The sequence below is a fragment of the Bufo bufo genome, chromosome 1 (assembly GCF_905171765.1).
Source record: "Bufo bufo chromosome 1, aBufBuf1.1, whole genome shotgun sequence".
Classification (NCBI taxonomy): Eukaryota; Metazoa; Chordata; class Amphibia; order Anura; family Bufonidae; genus Bufo; species Bufo bufo.
The window spans coordinates 377233233-377245281 of record NC_053389.1 but is presented as its reverse complement, the minus strand read 5'-3'; the positions used below and the strand labels follow the sequence as shown (position 1 = coordinate 377245281).

General features: G+C 44.2%; 1 protein-coding gene across 1 annotated transcript in view; it reads left to right on the top strand.

Moving 5' to 3' along the window:
- The window catches only part of LOC120977268 (solute carrier family 22 member 5-like), a 402654-nt gene that overhangs the window by 313667 nt on the left and 76938 nt on the right, over positions 1 to 12049 (top strand). The window contains exon 7 of the mRNA XM_040405119.1: positions 10439 to 10653. Coding sequence (XP_040261053.1) covers positions 10439 to 10653 — 215 coding nt within the window. The remainder of the gene's footprint in view (positions 1 to 10438; positions 10654 to 12049) is intronic.

Sequence of the window (12049 nt, the reverse complement as noted above, 5' to 3'; positions counted from 1 at the left end):
GCCCACAGATAGCAACAGCTTTATCTCCCTGGACAGCTGTCACCTTCCGATCTGGCTCACTAATATTCCACGCAGCCAATATATTAGCTTAAGAAGGAACTGTACGCTAAGTGAGCAATTCGAACATGAGGCAAATAGTTTACATAAAAAATTTGAAGAAAAGGGATATAATGTCACTGAACTAGATAAAATCAAACAGGAGGTTTCTAAAATAGAGCGAAAATCACTCATACACAAGAATAAAGAAGGAAAAATCAAGGAAAATGAATATAATAATAAAGTTCAAGATTGCCCAGATTTCAATATACCTATAATCACCCAATACAATGGAAAAACACTCCAATTTAGGCAAATCATCAGAAAACACTGGGATATCCTAAAACACGATAAAATCATTGGGGAAAGACTGCCCATGATGCCCAAATTTATCTTTAGAAAATCAAAAAATCTAGGGAATATGATAGCTCCATCCATCAGAAGCAATAATGATGAAATTGGGAAGAAACACAGCATGCCCGAAGACATTAAGGGATTTTTTCCATGCAGAAGATGTAAGGCTTGTTTAGCCTCAAGAAAGCAGGATATCATAAAGGAAATCACTAATGAAAATAATACATATAAAATTAAAAACCACTTAACATGTAACTCTAAGGGGGTCATTTACCATATAAGATGCCCATGTGGAAAGATTTATATTGGAAGGACAAAGCGCATACTAAAAATCAGAATATGGGAGCATATTAAAAATATTAATAAAAAATTCGTAGGACATCCACTATCACGGCATTATAGTGAAAAACACAAGGGAAAATTTGTAGGCTCATTCTTTGGAGGAGTTGAACAAATAAGGCAGGACCCCAGAGGAGGAGACTTTATCAAAGTTATGTCGCGCAAGGAGAGCGAATGGATCTACAATCTAAACACCCTGGCTCCAATTGGCCTTAACCAAGAAATAGAATTATTTGCCTTTTTGTAGCAAGCACTTTGTGGTAATCGATAATTAAGCGCAAAATCATGGGCCTATAAAAGGAAAATGATTAAAATATATATGACATAAAATAAAATAAAACGATGAAAAATAATCGTCAACCATCTACTGGTGAATTCATACACTACGGACACAGATAATAGAACAAACATTCGAAAATCTTGTAAGGAAATCAACATGAGTGATAAGCGCTCGGTGAACCCTCCCCCTTGAGCTACACAGTGTCTTCTTCTGCCTTAGCGCGGCCCTATAAACAAATGTCTGTTTCCATGGAAACCAACATGCATATAAACCAATGCAGCAGGATCCACAATTATCCCTGAGGAAGGAATACGATTATTCCGAAACGCGTTGGAGGTATTGTGGACCAGTGAAGCTTCCGTAGCTTCATGTGTGACGTCACACGTTAGGTTTCCAGGACAACAACCAAGCATTGCTTCCAAGTGCGCGTGCGAACTACCGGCCGGGGTTACGCGTGCCACGAGGAAAGCAGAAGATAGTACCAGGAGAGACGCTGACATTTAAAGTGAACAGCCGCAAGAATCTTACCGGATAAAGCTGGGAATTAATCCAACAGCAGTAAACACATCCATCTTCAAGCTCGCCAATCAGTAAGTAACTGCTGCCTTTTTTCTTTATCTATCTTGTTTTTTGCTTAACTCCAACGATTCACAAGTTTGGGACCCATTTAAACATCTATATTTCCGTAGTGTATGCCAAATAGGCCAGTTTGTATTCTCACCCCACAAAAGGCCTTTCTCTCTGATACACTTCGTTGTTTTAAATGGATACTTAGTCAGAGCGGGTTCTTCTCTGTTTCTCTTAATAGCTTGCTCTATCCTTTGGGTTTTTTCGGCAATTATCCCCTCACCAGAACCCTGCAGCGACACACCTCTCTGTAATTGCATTAGGCCTCTTTCACACTTGCGTTGTCCGGATCCGGCGTGTACTCCACTTGCCGGAATTACACTCCGGATCCGGAAAAACGCAAGTGTACTGAAAGCATTTGAAGACGGAACCGTCTTCCAAATGCTTTCAGTGTTACTATGGCACCCAGGACGCTATTAAAGTCCTGGTTGCCATAGTAGGAGCGGGGAGCGGGGGAGCGGTATACTTACAGTCCGTGCGGCTCCCGGGGCGCTCCAGAATGACGTCAGAGCGCCCCATGCGCATGGATGACGTGATCCATGCGATCACGTGATCCATGCGCTTGGGGCGCCCTGACGTCACTCTGGAGCGCCCGGGGAGCCGCACGGACGGTAAGTACACTGCTTCCCCGCTCCCCGCTACACTTACCATGGCTGTCAGGACTTTAGCGTCCCGGCAGCCATGGTAACCACTCTGAAAAAGCTAAATGTCGGCTCCGGCAATGCGCCGAAACGACGTTTAGCTTAAGGCCGGATCCGGATCAATGCCTTCCAATGGGCATTAATTCCGGATCCGGCCTTGCGGCAAGTGTTCCGGATTTTTGGCCGGAGCAAAAAGCGCAGCATGCTGCGGTATTTTCTCCGGCCAACAAACGTTCCGTACCGGAACTGAAGACATCCTGATGCATCCTGAACGGATTACTCTCCATTCAGAATGCATTAGGATAATCCTGATCAGGATTCTTCCGGCATAGAGCCCCGACGACGGAACTCTATGCCGGAAGACAATAACGCAGGTGTGAAAGAGCCCTTACAGTACTAGTGATTTCCCATCTCCCCAAAAATTAGACGGCAGCGCTAGTATCCACACTAAGATTATTTTTCTTTTATTTAAGAATTAGGGAGGCCACTGTGCTCTTTGGAGCGTTCATTGCAGCAGAAGGTTTTTTTGTACCTTTTTCCAAAACTGTGCCTCCACACAATCCTGTCTCTGAGATCTACCAGCAATTCTTTCAGTCTCATAGCTTAGTTTTTGCTCTGATATTGTCAGCTGTGAGACCTTATATACAGTCGTGGCCAAAAGTTTTGAGAATGACAAAAATATTAGTTTTCACAAAGTTTGCTGCTAAACTGCTTTAAGATCTTTGTTTCAGTTGTTTCTGTGATGTAGTGAAATATAATTACACGCACTTCATACGTTTCAAAGGCTTTTATCGACAATTACATGACATTTATGCAAAGAGTCAGTATTTGGAATGTTGGCCCTTCTTTTTCAGGACCTTTGCAATTCGACTGGGCATGCTCTCAATCAACTTCTGGGCCAATTCCTGAAGATAGCAACCCATTCTTTCATAATCACTTCTTGGAGTTTGTCAAAATTAGTGGGTTTTTGTTTGTCCACCCGCCTCTTGAGGATTGACCACAAGTTCTCAATGGGATTAAGATCTGGGGAGTTTCCAGGCCATGGACCCAAAATGTCAAAGTTTTGGTCCCCGAGCCACTTAGTTACCACTTTTGCCTTATGGCACGGTGCTCCATCGTGCTGGAAAATGCATTGTTCTTCACCAAACTGTTGTTGGATTGTTGGAAGAAGTTGCTGTTGGAGGGTGTTTTGGTACCATTCTTTAATCATGGCTGTGTTTTTGGGCAAATATTGTGAGTGAGCCCACTCCCTTGGCTGAGAATCAACCCCACACATGAATGGTGTCAGGATGCTTTACTGTTGGCATGACACAGGACTGATGGTAGCGCTCACCTTTTCTTCTCCGGACAAGCCTTTTTCCAGATGCCCCAAACAATCGGAAAGAGGCTTCATTGGAGAATATGACTTTGCCCCAGTCCTCAGCAGTCCATTCACCATACTTTCTGCAGAAGATCAATCTGTCCCTGATGTTTTTTTTGGAGAGAAGTGGCTTCTTTGCTGCCCTTCTTGACACCAGGCCATCTTCCAAAAGTCTTCGCCTCACTGTGCGTGCAGATGCGCTCACACCTGCCTGCTGCCATTCCTGAGCAAGCTCTGCACTGGTGGCACTCCGATCCCGCAGCTGAATCCTCTTTAGGAGACTATCCTGGCGCTTGCTGGACTTTCTTGGACGCCCTGAAGCCTTCTTAACAAGAATTGAACCGCTTTCCTTGAAGTTCTTGATGATCCTATAAATTGTTGATTGAGGTGCAATCTTAGTAGCCATAATATCCTTGCCTGTGAAGCCATTTTTATGCAACGCAATGATGGCTGCAAGCGTTTCTTTGCCATGGTTAACAATGGAAGAACAATGATTTCAAGCATCACCCTCCTTTTAACATGTCAAGTCTGCCATTTTAACCCAATCAGCCTGACATAATGATCTCCAGCCTTGTGCTCGTCAACATTCTCACCTGAGTTAACAAGACGATTACTGAAATGATTTCAGCAGGTCCTTTAATGACAGCAATGAAATGCAGTGGAAAGGTTTTTTTGCGATTAAGTTAATTTTCATGGCAAAGAAGGACTATGCAATTCATCTGATCACTCTTCATAACATTCTGGAGTATATGCAAATTGCTATTATAAAAACTTAAGCAGCAACTTTCCCAATTTCCAATATTTATGTAATTCTCAAAACTTTTGGCCACGACTGTATACAGAGGTGTGTCTTTCCAAATCATGTCCAATTAACTGAATTTACTACAAGAGGACTCCAATCAAGGTACTGTATAGAAACATCTCAAAGATGATAAATATGATTAAGGCCTCATGCACACGACCGTTTTTTTTTGCGGTCCGCAAAAACGGGGTCCGTAGGTCCGTGATCCGTGTCCGTTTTTTCTTCCGTGGGTCTTCCTTGATTTTTGGAGGATCCACGGACATGAAGAAAAAAGTCGTTTTGGTGTCCGCCTGGCCGTGCGGAGCCAAACGGATCCGTCCTGACTTACAATGCAAGTCAATGGGGACGGATCCGTTTGACGTTGACACAATATGGTGCAATTGCAAACGGATCCGTCCCCCATTGACTTTCAATGTAAAGTCAGGAGTCCCTATTATACCATCGGATCGGAGTTTTCTCCAATCCGATGGTATATTTTAACTTGAAGCGTCCCCATCACCATGGAAACGCCTCTATGTTAGAATATACCATCGGATTTGAGTTAGATCGTGAAACTCAGATCCGACAGTATATTCTAACACAGAGGTGTTCCAATAGTGATGGGGATGCTTCAAGTTAGAATATACTGAGAACTGTGTAATAACTGCCCCCTGCTGCCTGGCAGCACCTGATCTCTTACAGGGGCACCTGAGGGGTTAATTGTGCGTATCATAGCCCCCTGTAAGAGATCAGGTGCTGCCAGGCAGCAGGGGCCAGACCCCCCCCCCCCTCCCTCCCCAGTTTTAAATTCATTGGTGGCCAGTGTGGCCCCCCTCCCTCCCCTGTATTTAACTCATTGGTGGCCAGTGCGGCCCCCCTCCCTCCCCTGTATTTAACTTATTGGTGGCCAGTGCGGCCCCCCCCCTCCCTCCCTTCCCTATATTTAACTCATTGGTGGCCAGTGCGGCCACCCCCCCCCCCCTAATTAAAATAACCGACCCCCCATCATTGGTGGCAGCGGAGTTCCGATCGGAGTCCCAGTTTAATCGCTGGGGCTCCGATCGGTTACCATGGCAGCCAAGACGCTACTGCAGTCCTGGCTGCCATGGTTACTTAGCAATTTTAGAAGCATTATACTTACAATGAGTTAAATACAGGGGAGGGAGGGAGGGGGGGCCGCACTGGCCACCAATGAGTTAAATACAGGGGAGGGAGGGGGGGCCGCACTGGCCACCAATGAGTTAAATTCAGGGGAGGGAGGGGGGTCTGCCCCCTCCTGCCTGGCAGCACCTGATCTCTTACAGGGGGCTATGATACGCACAATTAACCCCTCAGGTGCCCCTGTAAGAGATCAGGTGCTGCCAGGCAGCAGGGGGCAGTTAATTGTGCCATGGCCCCTTGAAGGGGTCGGGTGCTGCCAGGCAGCAGGGGGAAGTCATGTACACAGTTCTTTTAGTATATTCTAACTTGAAGCGTCCCCATCACCATGGGAACGCCTCTGTGTTAGAATATACTGTCGGATCTGAGTTTTCACGAAGTGAAAAATCAGATCTGAAAAAAACAGTTATGCAGACGGATCCGTTCTGAACGGATGCAAGCGTTTGCATTATAGGAGCGGATCCGTCTGTGCAGACACCAGACGGATCCGCTCCGAACGCAAGTGTGAAAGTAGCCTAATCTGTGATTAATTAGAAATTAGCCTCAACTGTCCATACCTTGTCACTGTTCACATGATTTGAATTGCGGTAGCCTTGTTCTTCATTCACTATGGCAAAGACAAGAGAGTTATCTGATCTGACCAGAAATGCTATTATGATAAAGCACAAGCAGTCTAAAGGATATAAGACTATCTCCAAACACCTTGGCATCCTGGCTTCAACAGTTTGAAATATCAAGAAAGATGCTACTCATGGAACAGTCAGGTAGCTTCCAGGATGTGGTGGAAAGAGGAAAAGTGATGAGAGAACCCTATGAAAGTTGGTTCAAAATTTACAATATCCAAAAAACCTCAGGTTGAGCTTGAGACAACTGGAGTGATGGTTTCAAACTTTGCTATGCGCCACACACTGAACAAAACAGAGCTATTTGGCCCTCATTGCTTAAAGAAAGGAGTTAAAAAAAGTAACATGGGCAAACCACAATCCTTCTTGAAAAAAATTCAATGGACAGATGAAACCAAACCAGCTTTACGTTTATAGATAATGAAGTGAATCCTATAGAGATAAGTGCACCCTACCCAAAGTGAAACATGGTGGAAGATCCATAATCTTATGGGATGAAGGTCTTAAACATGTTACAAGAGGATTATCAGAGCATTTTAGAGAAAAATGTGCTCCCAAATATAACAAAATTAGGTTTGAGTCAAACAAAATTGGTCTTACAGCAAGATATTAACCCAAACACCCAACATCAAGAGAGAAAAGTCGTGGCATTATCGAAAATACAAAATTTGTAGACATACAATGATATGCAAATTATATTTAAATTTAAAAAAATAAAAAAAATATTCAAAACATCTCAGAAATACATGCGCTTGCAGATACAATGAGGTTATACAGTAAATGTTTGTCTGAGGAATAGTCTGCCATTCAAATTATCAAAAACTACTGTTGGCAGCTCCCTTTGCAAACGCCAACCAATGATGTCCCAGATGTGCTTGACAGGAGACAAGTCTGGAGATACTGTGGGCCATGGTTGCATGTTTATGCCACAATGGCTTCTCACAATAGCACAATCAACATGCTGCCTGGCGTTGCTCTGTTGAAAAACAGCTCCCGGGACACTTTTGAAGAAATTACTGTACCACTGGTTCCACAACCAAATCAATGCAACGCTGGCCTTTGAGTGGTCCTGAAATGAAGACTAGTGAGGTCCAGCTACAATATATTATGCCACCCCACAGCATAATCCTGGGAGGTTCCCTTGTGAAGGCCCCTTCATGGCATTGCCCATGTAGTAGCCAGACCTATCTCTGGCTATTATTGCGCCTCAGACAAATGTGGGAATTATTGCTGAAGAGGATAGACCTTCATTCAATCCAGCCTCCAGTGCTGTCTTGCTGTGCACCCAGGGCCGGCGCCACCCATAAGCAGAGTAGGCAACCGCGTAGTGCGCACTCTGCCTGGGGGCGCCGGCCGCCGCCTGTGCCCCGCCCCCTATTTGTCATCCATCTGACATCATCTCCTTCTGTTCCTGTACTTGCTGTATTACCAGTTGCTTTAAAAAAAAATACTTCTACTGTAGGTAACTTTGATACCCAGTGTACATCCATACACATGTCAGCTGCCCCAACACACCCAGCTCTGCTACATCCATACACAGTGTACTGGGGCAGCTGTCATGTGTATGGATGTACACTAGGTATCAAAGTTACCTACAGTAGAAGTCTTATATATTTTTTTTTCAGCAACTGGTAATACAGCTTTCATAGCTGTGAGGGTAAATGCCTTGTCTATGATGTGAAATGTCGTGAGTTCGAATCCCAGGAGAAATTTTTCTGAAAGAAAGCTATCTACAGTAGAAGTCTTATATTTTTAAATGTCTGTACAGCTTTCATAGCTGTGTGGGTAAATGCCTTGCATCTGATTTGAAAGGTTGTGAGTTCAAGTCCCAGAAGAAACTTTTCTGAAAGTGTTTTTTTTTTTTTAAATACCGGACTGTTACTTTACTGCCACGGGGGAGGGAGGGGCTATTGGCGCCACGATACTGGCACATGGAGGGGGGGGGGGGAGGCACTTGATACTGGCACATTAGGGGGCAGGGGGAGAGGATGGCACTATGATATTAGCACATGGGGGGGCAAGAAATGGACATGAATCATGAGGGGCAGAAATGTGAAATGATGGGGCGGCGCAAGAAATGGACATGAATCATGAGGGGCAGAAATGTAAAATGATGGGGGGGGGGGGGGCACAATGTACATTTGCTTCTGTTGATAAAAATCCTTGCACCGGCCCTGACTTCGGGTGCGCAATCCCGCGAGACCAGTGACCTCCAGAGGTGGGTCTCGCAGGATTACGCGCCAAAGACACATGATCTTGGCAAGAGCCAAGGCAATGTGGACCTGGAACACAGCGAGGAGCAGAACCTGGTGAGCACCCCTGGCAACCGCACTCTGACAACCTGCACTAGGGTGTCAGAGGCTGCAGGACAGTGACTGGCAGCAGGGTAGCACACACTTGTGTACAGGGGTCAGGGCACACCTGCTGCTTGACTAGGGGCCATAGATTCTGACTGGCACAGGGTGCCCAGCAGTGGCACATGGAACCTAATAGGTGGCACAGACTGTCTAAAGGGCTATGAATTGTACAGGGTGCAGGACAGTGCCAGACTGGCAGAGGGCACAAGGCAGCATACTGTTTTATGTTGCCCTGGTGGCACAGGATTTCAGACAGTGGCTGAATGGTGCCTGGCAGTAAATAGGTGGCACTGCTCGTATTTGGTGTGCCAACCTGCTGAACAGCGCAGAGTGATTGGCATCACTGGGATGGTACTAGGTGGCAGACAATGGCTTGATATTATATATACATGACCATAGTCAGACTGGCACAGGATACGCGACCATAGTCAGACTGGCACAGGGTACATGACCATTGACTGGCACAGGGTACACGACCATAGTTAAATGTTGCATGCAATAGGTGGCGGAAAAAGGGGCGGGGAAAGGGGTGTGGTAAATGGGCGGAGTCAAGGGGCAGCAAAATTAGCTTTTGCCTAGGGTGGCAAAAATCCTTGCACCAGCCCTGTGTGCACCAATGATACCATTTGAGAGTGTTTGATAGAGGTCAGTGGAACACCAGTATCTAGACATCTAACTCATAGCCCAGTCATTCAAATGCCTTCTGATGGTTTATGTAAACGCTGTTTGCTACCCTAGGCTTGGGATGTGATAACCAATTTAATTTCCAGTAGAGAATAGATAACCACTCACCATTCTTCACCTCTGTGCAACTCTTGCTATCATTGTTCCTTGCTGCCAGTTCTTTCAACTAATGGCAGACACAACATTGAACAGTGCTGACCCCTCAGCCTAGGTACGTAGGCCTCTCAGTTCAAGGATTCTGTCCCTCTCAGTTTGCAACAAGTGTCAATAACTGGAACATCGTAAATTAGGATGATGCGATTGAGGTGTCATGTTGCTAAAAAACACATACATTTGGTACAGATGTAGCAGGGTTAACACACAAGCTCTTAACTCAAATTTCTTAACAAATTTCTTGAAGCAAAAGCCATTGAAAAGCAATTGAAGATGTTTGCTTAACGCATTTAGTTTAGATAACACTTCTCATAAAGCGTGTGTGTTAACTCTACTACATCTGTATCTCCATAGTCATTTTGACCCACAGAATAAAATTATAATGTCATCAACAAGCAGTTATCACCTTAAAAATTAAACCCTGAAAACAATGGTGGAATTTCTTTGTTTTGTAAAAGATTATGCAATTCACCTGATGGACCATAAAATGGGGCCATTAAAAAATACAAAATGTCCCACATAAAACAAGCCCTTATTATAAGGCTATGTCATCGGGGATGCGAATCCGTCTCACAAATGCATTACAATACAAGATTCGTCTCTCTGATGTCATCTGGAAAAACTGATCCGGTATTTATCTTTTTCACATTTTTAAAGGTCTGCGCATGCGCAGACCGCAAAATCGGATCCGTTTTTTCTGGAAAACTTGGGGCCAGATCCGGCATTACTGGATTTCAATGGAAAATAATGCCGGCAAGTGTTTCAGAATTTTGGACGGAGAAAATACCGCAGCATGCTGCGGTATTTTCTCCGTCCTGAAACCGTACAGTGTCTGAACTGAAGACATCCTGATGCATCCTGAACAGATTGCTTTCCTTTCAGAATGCATTAGGATAAAACTGATCAGTTTTTTTTCCCGGTATTGAGCCCCTAGGACGGAACTCAATACTGGAAAACTTTAACGCAAGTGTGAAAGTACCCTTAGGGGTTTTTTATATGTACACGTCTTGAAATTTAATTGCTAAATACTATCTATCCATTCTAGGTTGACTGTATCTATTGGATACTTTGGCGTTTCCCTGAATACCCCAAATTTGCATGGGGATCCATTTCTGAATTGCTTCCTGCTGGCTGCCATTGAAGTTCCATCATATATTATAGCATGGCTGCTACTTCAACATGTACCCAGGCGCTTTTCAATGTGTGGGACAATGCTTCTTGGCGGTGTTGTGCTGCTTCTTATACAACTTGTACCACAAAGTAAGTATTTTATACTTTAGTGATAACTTAAAAAGCTAACTGTAGGCTTTCCTGCTTCCACCTGTATATCTATGACTTCAAGTAGGAGCTTCTGGATATACTGTTTGGCTGCTGGTTCGTAAACATTGGTATGAGAGATGATATTGTGGCTGGCTCTCAAAGCAGTTGGATGCCCCTGTTGATGTCCATGGAAAAGATGCTGTAGGGAGTTTATTAAACCACTTATGCCAGTTTTGAGGTGTCTAATAGTCACAAATGTTGGTCCAAACTCCACTTACATAAAGATTTGCAACTTTTTTTTGTGGTTTAGCACCACATTCTTCAGTTTTAAAAAAGTTGGGTGGAGAGTGGGCAGCATAGGGCCGGGCCTAGGCAGCTTGGCACATCATAATTTATGCCAGAAAATCGGCTATATGATGATACTTGGAATCTTGCTGGCACAGATTTCAGTTCTGGAGCACAGAAGGCCCAGGTTGCACCTCCTTTTTTTTAAAAGGAGTGCACTTCTTAATTTTGACACATCTAATGCCAGTGAGATTGTGATTAATACCGGCATATGAAACATTGGTCTTCATAAATTCATCTATTTGTGTCCAGTTTTGTTCACACATCAGATAGTGTTTCTGTTAACTACTTCCAGATCGTGCCATTTGCCCCCTTCTTGACCAGGCCTAATTTTGCAAATCTGGCATATGTCACTTTATGTGGTAATAGCTTTGGAAAGCTTTTACTTATCTAAGCCATTCAGAGATCGTGACAATATGTTTTACCTTTTATTTATTAAAAAAATCTAAAAGTTACCCAAATTTTTTTTTAAAAATCACTGTTTTCTAAATGTAAATCTCTCTGCTTTTAAGACAAATAGTGATACCTCATAAAATACTAAAATACACTGCTCAAAAAAATAAAGGGAACACTTAAACAACACAATGTAACTCCAAGTCAATCACACTTCTGTGAAATCAAACTGTCCACTTAGGAAGCAACACTGAGTGACAATCAATTTCACATGCTGTTGTGCAAATGGGATAGACAACAGGTGGAAATTATAGGCAATTAGCAAGACACCCCCAATAAAGGAATGGTTCTGCAGGTGGTGACCACAGATTACTTCTCAGTTCCTATGCTTCCTGGCTGATGTTTTGGTCACTTTTGAATGCTGGCGGTGCTTTCACTCTAGTGGTAGCATGAGACGGAGTCTACAACCCACACAAGTGGCTCAGGTAGTGCAGCTTATCCAGGATGGCACATCAATACGAGCTGTAGCAAGAAGGTTTGCTGTGTCTGTCAGCGTAGTGTCCAGAGCATGGAGGTGCTACCAGGAGACAGGCCAGTACATCAAGAGACGTGGAGGAGGCCGTAGGAGGGCAACAACCCAGCAGCAGGACCGCTACCT